General features: G+C 44.4%; 1 protein-coding gene across 1 annotated transcript in view; it reads right to left on the bottom strand.

The window, feature by feature from the left end:
- Positions 1 to 22,423, bottom strand: part of SPEF2 (sperm flagellar 2) — a gene marked incomplete at its 5' end in the record, with an annotated part of 550,273 nt that overhangs the window by 465,057 nt on the left and 62,793 nt on the right. The window contains 2 exons of the mRNA XM_030191922.1: positions 461 to 601; positions 19,788 to 19,958. Of these exons, the coding sequence (XP_030047782.1) occupies positions 461 to 601; positions 19,788 to 19,958 (312 nt within the window). The remainder of the gene's footprint in view (positions 1 to 460; positions 602 to 19,787; positions 19,959 to 22,423) is intronic.

Raw genomic sequence — 22,423 nt, 5'->3', positions numbered from 1 at the left:
CTTTGTGCCAACTCTCTCCCCTCCCTTCCTCACAATATATAAAATTAAAAATTATGCATTTATAATCTCTTCCAGTGGCCTAGTCCAAAAACAGCTTGGGAATGAGCGGCAGTGGATCAAACAGTCCCCCCCCCCCCCCCCCCACAACCACAGAAGCATCGGCTTCTGACCAAAGGGTATGTACAGATATAATATGACACCCAGAAGGGGGAACAAATTAGGTATTCCGTTCGCTGGTGCCTTACATTCTTGGTCTTGTGGGTCAGGCCCATAAGAAGCACTCTTCACTCGCACATGGACTGATGTGAATCCAATCCTGCTGCAGTGCTGTTGTCACCTGCCAAATCATGGCGCTCTAGGCAACCACCTAGTTCAACTAGTCCTTCCTCTAGCCTTAATAACATTTTCCTTCATTTCATACTTCCTTTTAATAGAAAAAATATGATGTTTTACAACTGACCTCAGCTTCTTTTTTCTTTTTTAATATTTTCCGAGCTTCGACAGCCTTTAAAGTACGATCTGTAGTTGGCTTTGGAATATGCACAATAGCCGCTTGGATTCTTGCCAAGATTTCATTCTGTCTTCTTCTTGCCTGGCGAAGCTAAACAGATAAAGGTTTTTCAGTCAGTGTTACGAGACCTAGTGCTTTATTTGCCTTGCATCCTTTTTTATTTATTCATTTGTTTGTTTGTTTACTTATGATGGCTTATTAGTTGCTCTTTATTAAAGCTCAAAACAACTTACAATATAACACAAGAAATAAATCCTCCAAAATAAAAATAACATATCACAAATATTTAAACTAAGAGGTCCTTTTACTGAATTGTGGTATGTTATTGCAATTACTGCACACTAAGGAAAAAAAATTAATATATGGTGAGTGCACGGCAGACACTTATCACATGGGCACCACATTACATGCAGTAGCAGATAGCATGGAAGAACTTGCACTATCAGCCACTGCATGTGACATGGCATGGGCCCACACAAAATAAAATAACAGGATCACAGCACTGCATCCACAATCCTCCCCACACCTCCAATTCATGCCCAAACCTACTCCTGCACCTCCCATACCTCCTCCCCAACACCCTCCTCTGCATATTCAATCATGCCCCATGGTCCCCCTGACATTGCATACCAAGCCTCCCATACGATCTCCTACCCATTCTCAAACTCTGCTCACAAAAAGCCCAGTCCTCCAGAGCTGACCCTCCCCACACCCCTCCCAGGACCTACTCAGGGATCACCACTGGTAGTCTAATGGGCCCAAATGAGAGTGATCCACCTCTGTTCCCATTCAAGTCTATGCCAGGATGCAAAACGGTGCTTATGACCATTAACAGTAGTCCCCCCTAGTACCACTAGGGGGCCTCCTTCCACTCTTAATATGGAAAGATGACTCCCTACCAATAGTACCGTGAGAGTGCTGATAGAGGTCTTCGGTTCCATTCTGAATTCGAGAGCAAATGTGGGTGGGAGCAATGAGGGATCACTCCCATCCAGGCCCAACAGACCACCAGTGGTGACCCAAGGTGGGTCTCAAGGAGGTTCAGGGGGATATGGAAAGGTCAGGCTCTGGGGGGGTAGGGCTTTAAGATAGTGGTTAATGGACAGGGAGGAGGATCTGATGGGAGTGGGGCACGCAACACCGGGTGGGTGGGGTCAGAAATGTGGAGGGGGGCATACTTCTGTTGTAATTCCTGTACAACAGCCATGCTACAGGACTCCAGATAGGGCAGCTATGCTTAACACTACCTCTTGAGGTGACGATACATGCAGCTCTGCCATTAGGAGTCATGACAAATAACGTGCACTACTGCTTCAAGCACTAGCCATCACCACTATCCACTCCTCCGCATCACCCCAGTTATACAAATGTACCACCTATTCCCATTTTAAGCAGCTAGTGTGAATTTTTTGCAATGCTGGCTGTTTTAATACACAGTAAAAGGCATGCTAGCTGCTTGATGCAGCTTAGTGAAAGGGCCCCTAAAAGCATGATCTTAAAAAGTAAATATACTAGCATGTTAAGTCTTGGTGAAAAAAATGCAATACTGCAAATAGGGGTCCTTTTACCAAGGTGCGGTGGCGTCGGCATGCTGGTTTGCTGCACACATAGGCCCCCTTTTACCACAGTTTTAACTCTATGTTTTTGCCTCCAACGCACTCTGTTTTTCAAAGTCCCTCTTTGCCTTCCTTATCAGCGTTTTGCATTTGACTTGACATTCCTTTTGCTATTTCTTATTATTTTCTGTTTGATCCTTCTTCCATTAGCTGAAGGATTTTCTTTTAGCTCTAATAGCTTCCTTCACCTCACTTTTTAACCATGCTGGCTGTCGTTTGGCCTTCCTTCCTCCTTTTTTAATACATGGAATAAAAACTGGCCTGAGCTTCCAGGATAGTATTTTTGAACAGCATCCATGCACGATATACATTTTTGACCTTTGCAGATGTTCCTCTAAGTTCATTTTTCACTGTTCTTCTCATTTTATCATAGTCTCCTTTTTGAAAGTTAAATGGATTTCCTGTGTGTACTTACTCCAGAGCAGATATCAAATCTGATCATATTATGATCACTGTTATCAAGCGACCCCAGCACCATTACATTCTGCACCAGATTATACGCTCCACTAAGGACTAAGTCTAGAAGTTTTCCTTTTGTTGGTTCCTGTACCAGCTGCTCCATAAAGCAGTCCTTGATTTTGTCAAGGAATTTTTCCTACCTAGCATGCCCTGGTGTTACATTTACCCAATCAATACAAAGGGGTAATTGAAATCACCCATTATTATTGTGTTGTCCAGTTTGTTAGCCTCTCTAATTTATGATAACATTTCTACATCTGTCTGTTCATCCTGGTTAAGGTGGATGGTAGTACACTCCTATCACTATCCTTTCCCACTTTACACATGGAATTTCAATCCATAGGGATTACACGATTTGTTTGATTCAAGGACCTCCTTAACATACAATGCTACCCCTCCACCAATTCGATCCACCTTGGTATGACAGCGTCCCACTGGTAATCCTCCCTTCCACCAGGTCTCAGAGATGCCAATTATATCTAATTTTTCATTTAGTGCAATATATTCTAACTCTCCCATCTTATTTCTTAGGCTTCTAGCATTCGCATATAGACTTTTCAAACTATGTTTGTTGTTCTTATTTACCTTCAAGGCACTGGGCCTAGTAACAGCACTACGCTGGGACGTTGGGCAAAAGGGCTTAGCCCTGCCCTAGTTAGAGGGGATGAAAAGCTAGTGCCAGACAGGCAGGCTTTTATTTTGTTTTCTGGTGTACTGTGTGGCCTGGGCCGCTTACAGTGAAAATATGTAGAGGTTACTCCAAGCCTTGGTGGAGGGCCAGCAGCAACAGCAATAGCTACAACAACAATTTATGCTTTCGCATCTTGAACAGTGGCAACAGCTATAGAAGCAACAACAAGTGCAGCAGCAAGTGTTTCAGAAGCTTGTGAAGCTACAACAGAGCTCGCAGGTCTAAGCTGGGATAGCTGCGAAGGCATCCAGCCTGTCAGTGACCTTTTCGATTTCTTTATTAAAGATAATGGCGCCAAAAGATGACCCGGACTATTTCATGACCAATTTTGAGAGACCTTCCCGCTTTGTTTAGGTGCTTAGATGGCAACTCTGGCTGTAAAAACTAAGGCCGATGCTGGGCTGGCTTCTACGGTCTATATCCCACATATAGAAATCCAGTTTAGGATGGGCTGGAGAGGGCTTCGATGGAGACTCCAGTAATTTGGAATGTGAGGACCCTGCAACTGGGAAAAAGGGAGGATGGGAGGAGTGGGGACCCTGCAACTGGGAGGAAGGGAGGGAGGGAGGGGGGGGACACCCCTGCAAATGGGAGACATACCGGGGGGGGGGGCGGGCGACCCTGGAATTGGGAGAGAGGGGGGACCCTGGCACATACTCTCATTCTCACACACACATTCGCACCCAGTCTCACTCTCTGTCACACACTTGCACATTCACACTCTCTCAAACATACACAATCGGAGGAAAACCTTGCTAGCACCCGTTTCCTTTAAAACAGAAACGGGCCTTTTTTACTAGTATAAAATAATGAGTGGAGTGGAACAGGTGGATATGAAGTGTCTGTTCACGCTTTCCAAAAATACTAGGACTAGGGGGCATGCGATGAAACTACAGTGTAGTAAATTTAAAACAAATCGGAGAAAATGTTTCTTCACCCAACGCATAATTAAACTCTGGAATTCGTTGCCGGAGAACGTGGTGAAGGCAGTTAGCTTAGCAGAGTTTAAAAAGGGGTTAGACGGTTTCCTAAAGGACAAGTCCATAAACCACTGCTAAATGGACTTGGGGGAAAATCCGCAATTCCAGGAACAACATGTATAGAATGTTTGTACGTTTGGGAAGCTTGCCAGGTGCCCTTGGCCTGGATTGGCCGCTGTCATGGACAGGATGCTGGGCTTGATGGACCCTTGGTCTTTTCCCAGTGTGGCATTACTTATGTACCCTATTCTGAAAGTAAATTGTTATGCAAGTGGCAAGGTCCTTATGAAGTGGTGGAAAGAATAGGACCTGTTAACTATAGGGTGGCACAACCTGATAAGAGGGACAAGGCGAAGGTTTTCCTCATCAACTTGCTGAAGAAGTGGGTTCCCATGATGGCAGCCCTAGTTCAAAGAGACGACTTTGGGCCAGAGGTTCCAATAGACTCCAGACCCTTGCAAGTCCAATTTGGCAACCAGCTCTCTGACTCACAGAAGGACGACTTTGAGAGGTTGGTATGCCAGAATGAAGATGTATTTACTGACGTGCCAGGCCGGACCCACCTGGTAACTCATGATATCATAACCGAACTAGGGGTGGTATTCCAGCAGCGTCCTGACTAAATCCCAGAAGCCAGGCAGCTAAATATTGGGGGGTTGGTGGACACAGGTGGTTTAAGGACACAGGTGGTTTAAGCAGGCAGGAGCCTCTTCTGTCCGCTTAAATTGCTTTGAATATCAGCTGGATAGTTTCCCTCCTTACAAGGTCCCCACTATGGACTAGATTCTATATATCATGTCTAAAAATTTGGCACCAAAATGAAATTCGCCTAAGCGCATTCCACAAAGTACGCCTCAATTTAGGTGTACTTTGTAGAATAAGCCAAAATTTCTGCACGGTTTATAGGATACGACAAGCGCCCATACGCATGACTAAGTTTAGTCGAGACAGTTATGCCAAGTAAAACCAGGTGTAAATGCCAACGCCTAAATTAGGTGTAGACTGGGTATATTCTATAACAACGGCCATAGATTTTAGAAACACCCATGACCTGCCCATTCCATACCCATTGCCACGTCCATTTTTCAACTATGCAACTTAGAATTTATGCGCAGCACGTTATAGAACACGCCTACACAATTCTGCGTGTAAATTCTAATTAATGCCAATTTGTGTCAATAATTGCTTGTTAATTGGCAATTAGCAGCACTGACTGGCTTGTTAATCCATTAGGTTATGCGCATTGTTATGGAATACGCTTCGATTTCCACATGGAAATCTCAGTGCGATATATAGAATCCAGGAGTATATGTTATTTATTTATTTAGATTTTGATCACACCTTTTTGAGTAGTATCTCAAAGTGAGTTACATTCAAGTACACTGGATATTTTCCATTATTCCTTCCCAATACCTTCTCTCTGTGCTGTTTCCTCTATTATATTTCTTTTGTTTAATCCTATTAATCATAGTACTTTTCTTTTTTCAGCTCCTTATATCACTACAACACTCCCGTAACTCTGTATTTATCTTCTCCATTTTTCCTACAGTGCCTCTCGTTTCTTTGGCCCCCTCTTCTTTATTGCACATTTTTTCCCTACAAAGTTTGCTCTCTCTCATCATGTGAGCTCTCTTCCTGGCTGAGGGAGTTGATGCATTGATCTTGGATTAAAGCCAACGCATAGTTGCCCAACACAAAAACTATGCCTCCCAATTTTGCAAGCAAATATCAATCAAATTACTGCTGCATTAAAAAGCGTGCAATGTCAGAAAAAAATATGCACGCTGCTGTGATTAAATATTTCCCTTCCTGGCAGAGTATGAGCTCAAACAGTGACAAAAAGGGAGATATTTAGAAAACAACAAAGCCTGGAATCCTTGGACCTACCACACATTTCTTGATGAAAAGAGCTTCCAGCTCTCAGAGAACAAGTTCGTTCTCTTGCAAATCGAGTAGAAGACTTGGAAGAGCTGAGGGAGACAATGAGATGCACAGAAGAGACCTACAGGGATGTTGTACATAAGTCCGAGGACAGCATCATCCTGGTGATGAAGTAGGAAGTAAACTTGTAGTCAGGACCTGCCCACCAGCGGATGCATTATGCTCTCGCAAAGGGTTAGAACAAATGTTGTTGTTCAATCATTAGACATTCGATTAGGCAAATTTCATTTAGGTGCCAAATTTTTAGGCATGATATATAGAATCTAGTCCCTAGTGGGGACCTTGTAAGAAGGGAAACTATCCAGCTGATATTCAAAGCAATTTGAGCAGGCAGAAGAGGCTCCTGCCTGCTTAAACCACCTGTGGCCACCAACCCCCCAATATTCAGTGGCACTAAACAGGACAGTGCTACTGAATATTGCCTCTGACTTGTACGTCAGAGGTGGTGTAGAGGACAGTGTCTGGGAGGAGCTGGCAGTTATGTTGGTAACAGAGATATGCAGTGCCGGCACCTGAATAACTATGCAGATTAATTTAGGACAGTTCAAAAGCTGTCCTAATTTTGTCCACTTAGCTATGCGGGTGCAGCTGGGTGGTTGGTGGACGTGAGGATCGCCTGGTCTCTTGCCTGCCTGGTGCGAAGATTGTGAACCTCATGCATCACTAAGATAGGATTTTATATAGAGATGGAGAGGAACCAGCTGTCTTGTGGGTATCAATGACATAGGAAAATATGGGAAGTAGGTTCTGGAAACCAAATTTAGGCTCTTAGGTATAAAGCTGACATCCAGATCCTCCAGGGTAGCATTTACAGAAATGATCTCCATCCATGCACATGACCCATTTTTGAAAATGCTCTCCATTCCACGTGTAGTAAGTGGAAAGCATTTTGGGAGAGGGAGAGCCTATTCCTAAAGGGCAGACTGCATCTCAATCAGGATGCAACCATGCTGATGGCCCTAACATTTAAATGGGAGATATAGCAGCTTTTAAGCTAAAATGGGGGGGGGGAACTGATAGTCACCCAGGAGCACATAGTTCAGTGTAGAGTATCCATAAAGGATATTATTGAAACAGGACATATGGAGAGATTTGAACAATGGTGAAAGAAAGCCAGGAGTGTTTAAAGTGAGAGCAAAGTAAAGGCTGCAAATTATCCCCGTCAACTTCTAAGCAGCTTGCAGATGCAAGGAATAAACACAAGTGTCTGTATACAAAAGTGCTAGAAGCGTAAAAAATAAGATGGGAGAGTTAGAGTACATAGCACTAAATGAAGAGGTAGATATAACAGGCATCTCAGATATCTGGTGGAAGGAGGACAATCAAAGGGACATTGTGCTAACAAAGGTACAAATTATATCGCAATGACAGAGTGGATCAAATTGGAGGGGGGTTACATTATATGCTAAACAGAGAATTGAGTAAAACAAAATAAACATTCTATATGAAACAGGTAGCAGCGTGGAATCCTTATGGATAAAAATTTCATAAGTGAAGGGAAGGAGTATACTGGTAGGGCTCTACTAACGTCCACCAGGACAGACCAAACAGATGAAAACATGTTTACAAAAATTAGAAAAGCAGGCAAGTTGGGCAACAGTATATAATAATGAGCAATTTAAATTACCCCAATATTGACTGGATAAATGTTACATAAGAGAGCGCTAGATAAAATTACTAATGTAACAAAAGACTGCTTCTTGAAGCAAGTGTTCCAGGAACCGTCAAGAGGGGGAGCTATTTTAGATATAGTCCTTAATGCAATGTAGGCCATAGTACAAGAGGCAATGGTGTTGGGTCAACTGGGAAACAGTGATAACGACATGATGTAGCAGTATTTAATTTTCGAAAGGGTGACTATGATAAAATGAGGAAAATTGTTAAAAAGAAGCTAAAAGGATCAGCCACAAAGGTTAGGACTATAAATCTGGCATAAACAGTTTAAAAATATCATCTTGGAAGCCCAGACCAGACGTATTCCACGTATTTACAATGGTGGAGAAGAGCAAACGACAGCCAGCATGGTTAAAATGTGAAGTGAAAGAGGCTATTAGAGTTAAAAGAATATCCCTCAAAGAATGGAAAAAGGACCTGAATGAAGAAAATAAGAAGCAACATAAGCAATGGCAAATTAGATGCAAAGCATTCATAAAGAAGGCTAAAAGGGAATGTGGAGAGAAACTTGAGGCAGAGGCAAAAACTTACACCAAAAACTTTTTCAGGTACATCAGAAGCAGAAAGCCTGTAAGTGAATCCTGGGACCATTAGATCATGAAGGAACAAAAGGGGCACTCAGTGAGGACATGGCCACAGCAGAGAGACTGAATGAATTCTTTGCTTTGGTCTTTATAGAAGAAATCTACCTGTACCAGTGGAACTAAAAGAAATCAAGGTGAACCTGGAAGACCTATTGAGCCAAATCGACAAAACCATCTGGACCAGATGGGCACACACCTAAAGTACTAAAAGAACTCAAACTTGAAATTGCTGATCTGCTGTTAGTAATCTGTAACCTGTCATTAAAATTGTCCGTTAATACCTGAAGATTGGAGCGTGGCCAATGTAACACCGATTTTTAAAAATGGTTCCAGAGGTGATCCTGGAAATTATAGATCACTAAACCTGACTTCAGTGTCAAGTAAAATAGTGGAAACTATTATAAAGAATAAAATTACGGAACACATAGACAAACATAGTTTAATGGGACAGAGTCAGCATGGATTCAGCCAAGGGAAGTCTTGCCTCACCAATCTGCTTTATTTCTTTGAAGCCATGAATAAACATGTCGATAAAGGTGAGTGGTTGAGGCAATTATGTAGATTTTCAGATAGCTTTTGACAAAGTTTCTCATGAGAGTAAATGGCATGGACATTGTCAGCTTTATCAATAAGCATATGGTTCAGATTATATATATATATATATATATATATATATATGTGTGTGTGTGTGTGTGTGTGTGTGTGTGTGTGTGTGTGTGTGTGAAAATAAATAAATAAATAAAGAGGAGATCATTAAAAAAAGAGCGAGAGAGAGAAAAAGAAAAGAGAAGAGAGATCTCTACCATGTTTTGTAAGTTGTGCGGTTTTTAAATAAATCTTTCACACACAGAGGTCTCTGGCAGTGGAATGCTAAGAGTGGAAAAAAAACAGGGCAATAAATCTTGTCTGGCTGACACTTTGGTTCACTTGCTTATCTGATAAGTGCATGTGGTAATGGCAACACTGAGCCTGAACAAACAGCCAGACAAAGGGATAAAGCTAAACAAAACAACTTAAAGCACAAGAGATAATGGACTGTTTCTGATTCCAGTGAATCAAGCACACTAACTCCCTGCACCTTTAAGGAATTGACAGAAATACAGTGGGGGAAATAAGTATTTGATCCCTTGCTGATTTTGTAAGTTTGCCCACTGACAAAGACATGAGCAGCCCATAATTGAAGGGTAGGTTATTGGTAACAGTGAGAGATAGCACATCACAAATTAAATCCGGAAAATCACATTGTGGAAAGTATATGAATTTATTTGCATTCTGCAGAGGGAAATAAGTATTTGATCCCCCACCAACCAGTAAGAGATCTGGCCCCTACAGACCAGGTAGATGCTCCAAATCAACTCGTTACCTGCATGACAGACAGCTGTCGGCAATGGTCACCTGTATGAAAGACACCTGTCCACAGACTCAGTGAATCAGTCAGACTCTAACCTCTACAAAATGGCCAAGAGCAAGGAGCTGTCTAAGGATGTCAGGGACAAGATCATACACCTGCACAAGGCTGGAATGGGCTACAAAACCATCAGTAAGACGCTGGGCGAGAAGGAGACAACTGTTGGTGCCATAGTAAGAAAATGGAAGAAGTACAAAATGACTGTCAATCGACAAAGATCTGGGGCTCCACGCAAAATCTCACCTCGTGGGGTATCCTTGATCATGAGGAAGGTTAGAAATCAGCCTACAACTACAAGGGGGGAACTTGTCAATGATCTCAAGGCAGCTGGGACCACTGTCACCACGAAAACCATTGGTAACACATTACGACATAACGGATTGCAATCCTGCAGTGCCCGCAAGGTCCCCCTGCTCCGGAAGGCACATGTGACGGCCCGTCTGAAGTTTGCCAGTGAACACCTGGATGATGCCGAGAGTGATTGGGAGAAGGTGCTGTGGTCAGATGAGACAAAAATTGAGCTCTTTGGCATGAACTCAACTCGCCGTGTTTGGAGGAAGAGAAATGCTGCCTATGACCCAAAGAACACCGTCCCCACTGTCAAGCATGGAGGTGGAAATGTTATGTTTTGGGGGTGTTTCTCTGCTAAGGGCACAGGACTACTTCACCGCATCAATGGGAGAATGGATGGGGCCATGTACCGTACAATTCTGAGTGACAACCTCCTTCCCTCCGCCAGGGCCTTAAAAATGGGTCGTGGCTGGGTCTTCCAGCACGACAATGACCCAAAACATACAGCCAAGGCAACAAAGGAGTGGCTCAGGAAGAAGCACATTAGGGTCATGGAGTGGCCTAGCCAGTCACCAGACCTTAATCCCATTGAAAACTTATGGAGGGAGCTGAAGCTGCGAGTTGCCAAGCGACAGCCCAGAACTCTTAATGATTTAGAGATGATCTGCAAAGAGGAGTGGACCAAAATTCCTCCTGACATGTGTGCAAACCTCATCATCAACTACAGAAGACGTCTGACCGCTGTGCTTGCCAACAAGGGTTTTGCCACCAAGTATTAGGTCTTGTTTGCCAGAGGGATCAAATACTTATTTCCCTCTGCAGAATGCAAATAAATTCATATACTTTCCACAATGTGATTTTCCGGATTTAATTTGTGATGTGCTATCTCTCACTGTTACCAATAACCTACCCTTCAATTATGGGCTGCTCATGTCTTTGTCAGTGGGCAAACTTACAAAATCAGCAAGGGATCAAATACTTATTTCCCCCACTGTACATATTGACTGCTTTGCATGGTAAGGCGAGAGGAAAAAGTAGGACTTTCCAACTCAAATCTGACCACCTTTTTTCCATCATAATTATTATATGGACTGTGATTCAGTGTGTCAAGTTTATATAATACTGTAAGAAAGGCCCGTTTCTGTTTTAAAGGAAATGGGCGCTAGCAAGGTTTTCCTCATAATGTGTATGTTTGAAAGAGAGTGTGTGTGTGAGAGTGACTGTGTGAGAGAGAGAGAGAGAGAGTGACTGTGCGAGTGTGTGTGTGTGTCAGAGAGAGAGTGAGACTGTGTACTAGTGTGTCTGTGGGAGAGTGTGTGTGTGTCAGAATGACAGTGTGTGCGAGTGCATATATAAGACACAGTGAGACCGAGAGTTTGCTGAACCCCCTTCCCCTCTCCCCTTCCACCCCTGTCTGAGGCCCAGATGCATCAACCAAAGGTAAAAAAATCTAAAAAGTAAAAGTCCTTAACGAATTTGAAAAAACGAAGAATGCACCAAAAAAACAAGTCGCACATGTTCAGTGCGGTATTGAAAAGTACAATGTATTAAACATTCGTTAAAGTGGTGTAATCCGAAAGTCATAGCTTTACAAGTGCACCTCGAAAGGCAAAAACGAGCAAGGACCCAACAAATACATACAGAGCTGACCACTCTTAACGACCAGGTCACCCGGCAACAAGGAACAGGGGACACACACCACCGCATGCATGCATTGAGGATGAAACTCAGAGAAATTCAAATGGCAGAGATAGCAGAACAACTCCAAAGGGTGAGACAGGCTCATTTTGAATATGGGAATAAGACTTCCCGGTTATTAGCATTCAAGCTGAAAAAATGGTCCACCAACACACATATCACGTCTATTCAAGATGGAGGGGGGAATATGCGTACTACGCAAGAAGATATTAAGGCAGTCTTCTCCAAATACTATAAGGCTCTATATCAAGCTGAGGGGACCGTAGATTCACGGGAGTCCTGGAGCTACATTAGACAAGCCAGACTCCCTAAATATCATCAGTAGAGGGGGAGATGTTTTCAGCCTCCATTACATCAGACGAGGTGGCATGGGTAATAAGTGACCTACCTAATGGCAAAGCACCGGGACCCGATGGGTTTACAAACAAGTTTTACAAGAGGTATAGCAAATTATTAATACCAATACTAGTCCGGGCGTTTAATGAGCTTGACACACAAGAGGGGTTACCTTATACGTGGCGATTGGCAAATCTGGTGGTCTTACTTAAGCCAGGGAAAGATCCACAATACTGCAGCTCTTATCGCCCGATCTCACTCCTGGGCTCTGACTATAAAATCTTTACTAAAATATTAGCTAAGAGATTACAAAAACTTATGCCGAAACTGGTACATGAGGACCAGACGGGCTTTATCATGGGACGGCAAGCAACTGACATCAGGAGGACACTCCACTTGATCAACGAGGCAACCAATACCAGGCAACCCCTGTTGCTTCTCTCCTTAGACGCCGAAAAGGCATTCGATCGGGTTAGCTGGAGTTTTATGTTCGAGGTGCTGGAGCACATGGGATTGTCAGGCCGATTTGTATCGAGGCTCCGATTAATATATACCCAACCATTAGCGGCCGTAAGGATTAACGGGTCTAGTTCAGACCCCATAACATTGGAACAGGGGACACGTCAGGGATGTGCGCTATCGCCACTGTTATTCGCCTTGACAATGGAACCTCTAGCCCAGCATATACGTCGACACCCACATATCCATGGCCTCGATGTGGGGCACATGACACACAAACTTATGCTATTTGCGGATGACGTTCTCTTGGCGGTGGCCAACCCGAGAGAATCCTTGCCTCAGATAATGCTGGAATTGAATCACTATGGTAAACTATCTGGGTTTCGGGTGAATATGGAAAAATCAGAGGCATTGGGTCTTGGGTTGATAGCTGCAGAAGAGACCTCTTTGCGGCAACAATTTCCGATTAAGCGGGTGGAGCGGTCCCTTAGGTATTTAGGTATCCACTTAACACCCAAATTAACAGATCTATATCAGACTAACTTTCCCAAGAAGCTTAAGGAATTATTCCGAGATTTAGATAGATGGGAGGGCTTAGAATTATCGTGGATGGGACGAGTGGCAGCGATAAAAATGATGATATTACCCAAACTTCTATACTTATTTCTTGCACTGTCGTTGCCATTGCTGTCGGGGTTTTTTAGACAGCTTAAAAGAAAGGTTTTTGCATACATATGGCAGCACAAGCCACCACGGGTGAGGGCAGAGGTAATGTACTAATCTAAAAAACAGGGGGGCATGGGGGTCCCGAATTTTATTCTATATCATCATGCAGCACAATTACGAGTGCTGGCAGAGTGGAGCGCTGGCAGCACAAAACTATGGTGTCAAATAGAGCAACACTGGATGGGACCAACAAATTTACAATCTCTATTGTGGATGCCAAGGGGCCAAGTGCAGCACCATATTAAGAGAGCCCCCTTGGCGGTACAATATCCCTTACAGACGTGGATGGCTGTGAGGAAGAGATACCTCCCCAATAGATTATATTTCCAGCAGATGGCAATAAAAACTGCTCCAGGGTGTCTGTTGGGGATGGAAAATCCAATCTATAGCCATTGGGAAAAGAGAGGACTTGGTACACTAGGCCAGTTATGGGAGGAGGGCCAAATAATACCATTTGTAGAATTGCAGGAGGAATATGGGTTACCTGCATCACATTTATTTCATTACAATCGTATTAGGGACTATATAAACAAGAAGGCCAAAACAGAATTACTCCTAGAAGAGGTAGCCATAGAAAAAGCGGTGAGAGTGGGAAGCCATAGGGGTTGTGCCTCTCGCTTATACGAGGCATTGCTTAGTAATAAGGAACCCATATTCCACTATATCCAGCGATGGGAAAGGGACTTGTAAATAACAATAGATTATACACAATGGGAAAAAGCTCTGGAACATTTACTGCGAGTCTCTATAACTAGTTCGATGATTGAAAATAGTTATAAAATACTGTACCAATGGTATTATACGCCAAAGAGGTTGGTAAAAATGCATGGACAGGGGTCTGACCAATGTTGGAGAGGTTGCGCTCAGGTGGGGGATATGCTACATAACTGGTGGTCCTGTCCGAAGATTCAACCTTACTGGACGGAACTGCTAGACATGTTTGCTAAAGTGACTGGGGTACGATATCCCGCTAAGCCAGAGGTATGCCTGTTGCATGTTCGCCCACCAGGAGTTCGGCTTTCAGACCACCGGTTAACATCTAACTGGCTAGTAGCTGGGAAAATCACACTGGCATCAGCATGGAAAAGCCCAATGGCACCATCAGTGATAAAGGTGGTGCATAAGATGGATTACCTATACCAAATGTCCAAAATGACAGCTTTACGATCAGGACTTGTAACAAAATTTAATTTGCTATGGGAACACTATAGATCCTGGAGAGCACAAAATGGAATAGACCTTGATGCACCTCAGTTGATTATTCCAAGACTTTGAATGAGATATTTAATGGACTTCACAACGTCAGCTTTTGCTATTGACTAAGGGGGGGGGGTTGTTATTAGGAGAGGGGGGAAGGGAGGGGGATATCGTGTTGTATGTTTCTTGTTATTCAAACTACACATATCTAATATAATAAAACGCACCGTGAACTTTCTGAAGACAACGTTCTGAAGTCACTCAAACACTCCCTGGCTGTAGGGTTCGTGGATTCATGGTGTGAAGCCAGCCAGCCGTCTCTGCCCCGCCCTCGCGTCAAACGTCATGACGTCGAGGGCGGAAAAAAAAACAAACAATTCCGGCAGCAAAGCGTCAGGGAAGGAGGTGGCGCTCCCGACGTCTCTAGCCTTCCCTTCGCTGTGTTCCGCCTTCTTCTGACGTCAAGGATGACATCAGAAGAAGGCGGAACACAGCGAAGGGAAGGCTAGACGTCGGGAGCGCCGCCTCCTTCCCTGACGCTGCACTGCCGGAACCGCCACGGAGGTAAATTTAAAAAGAAGAAAAAAAAAAGGGATGTTGGGGGGAGAGAAGAGGGTGGGCAGTAAAGTTGAACAATGGGAGCGGGAGGGCAGGAGTGAAACAACAGCATGGATGCGAAGGGGGGGGCATGGATGCGAAGGTGGGGGGGAGAAGAGGGCGGGCCAGGCTGGAACATGGGAGAGAGAGGAGCATGGATGCAAGGGGGGGTCATGGAAGGGAGAGAGGGGACTTGCTGGAAAAGGATGAATGGAGGGGGCAGGGGACAGAGGAGCATGGATGGGCATGGATTGGGAGGGCAGGGCTCAGGGAGAGAGGGGAATTGCTGGATAGGGATGAATGGAGGGGACAGATGGGCATGGATGGATATGGATTGCAGGGCAGGGCTCAGGGAGAGAGGGGAATTGCTGGATAGGGATGAATGGAGGGGGCAGGTGACAGAGGAGCATGGATGGGCATGGATTGGGAGGGCAGGGCTCAGGGAGAGAGGGGAATTGCTGGATAGGGATGAATGGAGGGGGCAGGTGACAGAGGAGCATGGATGGGCATGGATTGGGAGGGCAGGGCTCAGGGAGAGAGGGGAATTGCTGGATAGGGATGAATGGAGGGGGCAGGTGACAGAGGAGCATGGATGGGCATGGATTGGGAGGGCAGGGCTCAGGGAGAGAGGGGAATTGCTGGAAAAGGATGAATGGAGGGGGCAGGGGACAGATGGGCATGGATTGGGAGGGCAGGGCTCACACTCTCTCTCTCATATACAATGTCTTTCTGACTCTCACTCTCACACACTCTGTCTCACACTGTATCACATTCTCTCTATATGTGCCACACAGTCACTCACACACTCGCTTGGTCTCATACACTCACTCTCACAGAGAAATCTGTGTCTCACACACACTCTCTCTCTCGCACACACACACACACACACTCGCTCTCACACTGTGTCTCACATACACACTTGCACACACTCTCATTCTCACACACACACTCTCTCACAAACACACTCACACCCAGACTCACTCTCTCTCTCACACACACACACTCACACTTTCACTCTGACTCTCAAACAGTCACTCTCACATACACTCTCCCAAACATACACACTCCGAGGAAAACCTTGCTAGCGCCCGTTTCATTTTTGTCAGAAACGGGCCTTTTTTACTAGTATGATATATGACTGACATATAGCTGTTGTTAATATGCTGGTATTAAGAAAATTTAATAAATAAACATAAAAAAAAAAAGTGGTGTAATCCCCGTTGGTAATCGGCCCCTAAAGCATGCACAGAGCAGCCAAGCGTTTTGCTGGCTGCTCTGCGAATGCCACAAACGTCAAAACAACAACAACAAAAAAACACAAAAACGTGGCTCCCCGCTTCCCCTGCATTAAATAGAAAACTAAAAACATAAATCAAAAAAGGATCGAGAGGGGGCAAAGGCGCTCATCAGGAGCGTCCTATATGGACTGCCTTGCCCCCCCCCCCCCCGCTGCCCCCCGCTTCCCCCTGCACGAAAACTCCAAATTTTAGCAGCCCCGGCCCCCCTCCCTTCCTGTTCCTTTCTCTCTACTCTGACACAGCTCCACCTCCCACCATCCTCCGCCACCATGCTCCGCCCCCTCCACCCCCCCTGAGATTGTCGCCGCCGCTCCCCCCCCCCACCGGCCCTCCCCTCCGCATTACCGGGCCCGCGCAGCGTCTCTCACCTCTGTATGAAGGCGCTGCATGGGCAAGAAGACCATCTGATCGCTGCAGTCTTCAGGACGTCTCTCTCCTTTCCGGACCTGGGCCCGCCTCCGTCTGATGGTGCAATCCTGAATGGTTAGTGCATCCCAAATTGCCCACATTTCAATGGTAGTTACTCATTTGCATTCCATTTTCGTTAGCTGCCAGCGTCGTCGGAAAATGGCCTTTAATGCATGCTACAGTTGAAAATGTCTTCGTTAAAGGGTCGTTAAGGTTTAGTGCATCTGGGCCTGAGTTCCTGAAACCCCTGCCACTTGTTCACATCTGAGTTCCAGGACCCCCCCCCCCCCCACCACTTCTTCCCATCCCCCCTCTCCCCTTCCCACGCCTTTCAGGACGCCCCTCTGTAGTTTCAGGACCCCCTCCCCCCCTGTCGTTCATGACCCCCTTTCCCTCCCGTCGTTTCAGGACCCCCCTCCTGCATGTTTTTACCTCCTGCACGTAGGGACGCCGCTTCACACAGCCTCTTCTTTCGCTTCTGTTTCAGCTGTTCCTGTGGTCCCGCCCCCCCCGTGTCGTTCATGGCCCCCCCCCCTTCCCTCCCCTGTCGTTTTAGGACCCCCCTCCCCACCTCCTGCACGTTTTTATCTCCTGCACGTAGGGACGCCACTTCACACAGCCTCTTCTTTCGCTTCTGTTTCAGCAGAAACAGAAGCGAAAGAGGAGGCTGTGTGAAGCGGATGACGTCACTGATCTACCGACGGAAGCAGACCACGGAGCCACTGTCCCAGGCAGCTTTCGAACGTTGGAGGTGAGAATTATTATATAGGACTAGTAAAAAAGGCCCGTTTCCGTAACAAATGAAACAGGCGCTAGCAAGGTTTTCCTCGGAGTGTGTATGTTTGAGAGAGTGTGTGTGAGAGTAACTGTGTGAGAGAGAGACAGAGTGAATGTGCGAGTGTGTGTGTGTATGACATAGAGTGAGGCTGTCTGTGTGAAAGTGTGTGCGTGTGAGATTGAGAGTGTGTGTGTGAGAAAGAATGAGAGTGCGCCAGGGGCCCCCCTCCGTCTCCCGCCCTCCTTCCCCCTCCCCCATTTCCTTCCCCTTCCCCTTTCCTCTCCCCCTCCCCTTTTTCCTCCCCTCCCCCTCCCAGCTTCAGGGTCATGGTCCCCCCTCCCTCCGCCTTTCAGGGTCGTGGCCCCCCTCCCTCCCATGTTCAAGGTCCCTCCCTCCCTTCCTCCCACGTTCAGGCTGGCTGGCTGGCTGGCTCTCTCCCTCCCACCCTCCGACGTTCAGGCTGCCTGCCTGTCTCCCTCCCTCCCTCCTTCGCACGTTCAGGCTGGCTCGGGACGATGGTAGTCCTCCCTTCTTTCTTGCAGGTCGTTCGCATCGGTTTGCGATGCGTCTGACGTCACGTTTCGTCACGTAGCAACAGGTGGGCGACGCGATTCATTGAGCGTCAGTGCTCCGCCCTCGACGTCATCACGTTGTGACGCGAGGGCGGGGCACTCACGGAGGAACAGCGATCTACACAGCTACAAATTTAGAACGTTTGGAGACTTGTGGCTTCATTAGAACGTTGGAGGTGCGTTTTATATAGAGAGAAAACAAGACAGAAACAGAGAAAATTATGCTGGATAAAGACCATATGGTCTATCTGGTCTGTCCATCCATGTCATCTGCTATCTCTTCTTCCCCCTAAGAGATCCCACATGCCTGTCCCATGCTTTCTTGAATTCAGATACAGTCCGTGTCTCCAACAACTCAGCCAGGAGTTCATTCCACGCATTCACCACCCTTTCCATAAAGAAGTATTTCCTTAAATTGCTGTTGAATCTATCTCACTTCAACATCATCTTGTGTACTCTTATTCCAGAGATTCCTTTCAGTTGAATAAACATACCTGCTGTGCATTCATGCCGTGGAGATATTTAAATATCTCAGTCATATATCCTCTCTCTCATCTTTCCTCCAAAGTATACATATTGAGGTCTATGAGTCTGTCTCTATATGCTTTATGATCAAGACCACTGATCATTTTAGTAGCCACCTTCTGGACCAAGGAGAGGGATAGTGAGCTGCAGTGATTCAGATAACTATTGGCTTGACAATTTTCCATGTGTTACCAAACACTAGATTGTGTAATAGAGAGGAAGAATTTTTCTGAACACAGGGAGCAGCACTTAAATTCCACTTCTACTTCTTTAAGTCCAAGCTATGTTCAAGAACCCCTTTGCTTAAATAGTGTATGAAACTAAGATGATCAAGGCTTACATTTGAATGAAAATGTGTCTCCATTCATCATTATTAGCCCATGAATTAAAATAATTTCCCTGAGTGCTATGTAAGAAAAAGAGGGTCAATATAGAAAATAAAGTAACGGGGGTCCAGGAAAAGAACCAAGAAATCATTGTGAAAATATATGAAATTCTCAGCTCAATATGCAGCAGCACTAAAAAAAATAAATCAAATAGAATATTAGGAATTATTCCAAAAGAAATAAGACAATAAAAATGATATTATAATATGTCTGGATCTATGTGGCAATCACACCTTTGGTACTGTATACAGTTGTAGTTACTACATCAAAATATATAGCAGAACTAGAAATGATACTGGGAAGAGAAACATAATGGTAAAGGGCATGGAACATCCCTCTGATGCAGAAAGGTTTAACAAGTTAAGGCTCTTCAGCTTGAAAAAAACGTAACTGATAGGGGGGTTTAAAAACTCATAAATTATGTAGAACAAGTAAATAGGGGATGGTTATTTATCTTGTCAGAGAGTACTAAAACTAGATGATACAAGTTTGAACACATTTTCTAGAAGATAGGTCTGTTAACAAATAGCCAAGAATGGTATTCAAATTGTAATGGTACTGAGCAAAAGATAGCTTTTACATCATTGTACTGCACTTGCATTAAAAATTAATGTGTGCAACACTTACTGTACATAAGAAATTATGTTCATACCTTTTCAATATCTTGTATTCTTAGCTCCTCTTGTATTTTTTTAACCTTTCTGAGCTGTTCATAGTGTAGCCGAGCCATTTTCTCATCCATTTCCTTTGATTTCATTTCAAACTGCTCTGACACATGCTGCAGGTCAAGATCCGTCTGACGAGGCACTACGTTTTTAAGGCGCTAAGAAAAGAGTACAAGATACAAAATTTGTAAACAACACTGAAATTTGTTCTTACCTGCTAATTTCTTTTCCTTGATGACCAGACCAAATGAATGGGTTATGCCCTCCAAGCAGTAGAAGGAGTCAGAGAACAATGGCATTTTAGTGGTGCAACTCTGGAACTTGCCAGTATACTATCAACAAAGAAGAACTGCAAGACTTGAATTGTGCGCCCAAGTCACACCATATAGAATCTGGGGAATGGACTTCATATGCCTTAATTTTTCTATGTTTCTATCTGGTCTATTGTCTTGATCCATGATGTTGTTGGATTACATTGTTATATAATATTATTCAAATCTTACATAGTAACATAGCAGATGACGGCAGAAAAAGACCTGCACGGTCCATCCAGTATGCCCAACAAGATAAACTCATATGTGCCACTTTTTGTGTATACCTTACTTTGATTTGTACCTGTCTTTTTCAGGGCACAGACCGTATAAGTCTGCCCAGCGCTATCCCCGCCTCCCAACCACCAGCCCCGCCTCCCACCACCGGCTCTGGCACAAACCGTATAAGTCTGCCCAGCACTATCCCCGCCTCCCAACCACCAGCCTCGCCTCCCAGCACCGGGAGTGTGCTGAAAAAGGGGGCATGGCCGTGGGTGTAGAATGGGTGGATATTGGGTTCTACTAAAAATTATGTGCATTGTTATAGAATACACCCACTCCGTGACTAACTTAAGTCATCAGCATTTACACCAAGGTTTGCTTGGCGTAAATTCTTGCGACTAGATTTAGTTGTGTGGACAGGCCCTAGGCATATTGTATAAACCACACTCAAAGTCAGACACAGTTTATAGAATACACCTAGGCGTATTTTGTTTTGGTGCCAATTTTTTTTACAGTGCTACATATAGAATCTAGCCCAATATGGCCTATCCAGTATGTCCACCCGTGCCATCTACTTACTCTCCCTTTCACTCCCTTAGAGAGTCTATGTACTTGTCCCAAGCTTTATTGAATTCAGATAGAGATTTTGTTTCCACCACCTCCACTGGGAGGCCATTCCACAAATTCACCACCCTTTCCCTTAAGAAGTATTTTCTTAGGTTACTTCTGAGACTATCCCCTTTCATCTTTATCCTATGCCCCCTCATTTCAGAACTTCCTTTCAATTGAAAGTTGCAAAGGTTATTAAGGTATGCTCTCCCAAGTGCAGAAATACTGCAGTATAATTACAGAGGAAAAGGCTTCAGATGCTTCGCTTTCACTTTTGATTTCATCTATGTGAAGGCTTTGCTGTCCAGAATCCACCATAAAACATCTATCACTGAAATGCGGATTTCTGGCGAGCTTCTTCCCCTGAAGACGCCGCTATATCGGCGAAACATGGCCCATGTAGGGAACTGAACTTTGATTTTCGTTTGATGGCTGAATTCACAAATTTCGCATTGAAAAAGTATAGCAGTGACCAGGAAATCGCATTTATCTGTCAAAGCACGCCAAGCTGATGAACGATTCTCCACACCGCTTAAGCTAAGTAGCGGGTATTCTTTTCTATAACTTTTAAAAGAAGAAAAAAATTATCTTGGAAGTAGTATCATCACAGGTGGAGGCAGGGCGTGCAATGATGTCAATAAGGTGTGAATCTACATTTTGATTCCTTGAGTCATTGTACTGTATATACACCCAAAAAACTGAGCACTCATTTAAATATTATTTTATATTTTGTTTTGTTGGTTTTGGTTTTATTAACATAGGTAGTAAGTGCAGTTTCTGATATTTTGCTTATTGAGCTTCTTCATAAGCGAAAAAAAACCTCTGAATTTACCATTTAATTTTTTACATTTTTCTTATATTCTGTAATATAGTCTTTTTCCGTAAACGTTAAATTCTAAACATAAGGTACTTATCTTATACTAGCGTAGAATGTTGGGTACGCTCTACAGCGAGCCCCTGTTTCGCCAGTGCTTCTTTAGGAGCATTAGCCCTTATTTCTCTGAGTACCCCATAAGAAAATGTAACAGAATACCTTTACCAAACGGAGAAAAATTAAAGTATATGGAACAGCTTTCACATCTTATTCAGTGCTCTTACCTTATGCTGCTCCAGTCAGATTTTTACCGGGACTATTATTAACAAGATGGCGCTCCATTTTTAAACGGACACTGTCAAGCGGAAGAACAAATGGCTAGAAATGTAAGGAGGGGTGACAAAAATTTCTTCAGGTATATTAGTGAAAGGAGGAAGACTAAAAAGGGAATTGTGAGACTGAAAGATACTGCGAACCGCTATGTAGATAATGATGAAGAAAAAGCAAATTTGCTAAATAGATACTTTTGTTCTGTTTTCACAGAAGAAAATCCTGGAGAAGGACCGCGATTGACTGGCAAAAGTACATATGAGAATGGAGTGAATATATCACCATTCACGGAAGAGAGTGTGTATGAACAACTTGAAAATGTAAAGGTGGACAATGC

This window comes from Microcaecilia unicolor, chromosome 2 (genome assembly GCF_901765095.1).
Source record: "Microcaecilia unicolor chromosome 2, aMicUni1.1, whole genome shotgun sequence".
NCBI lineage: Eukaryota > Metazoa > Chordata > Amphibia > Gymnophiona > Siphonopidae > Microcaecilia > Microcaecilia unicolor.
The sequence above is the reverse complement of the archived record's forward strand: the minus strand, read 5'-3'. Positions and strand labels throughout refer to the sequence as shown.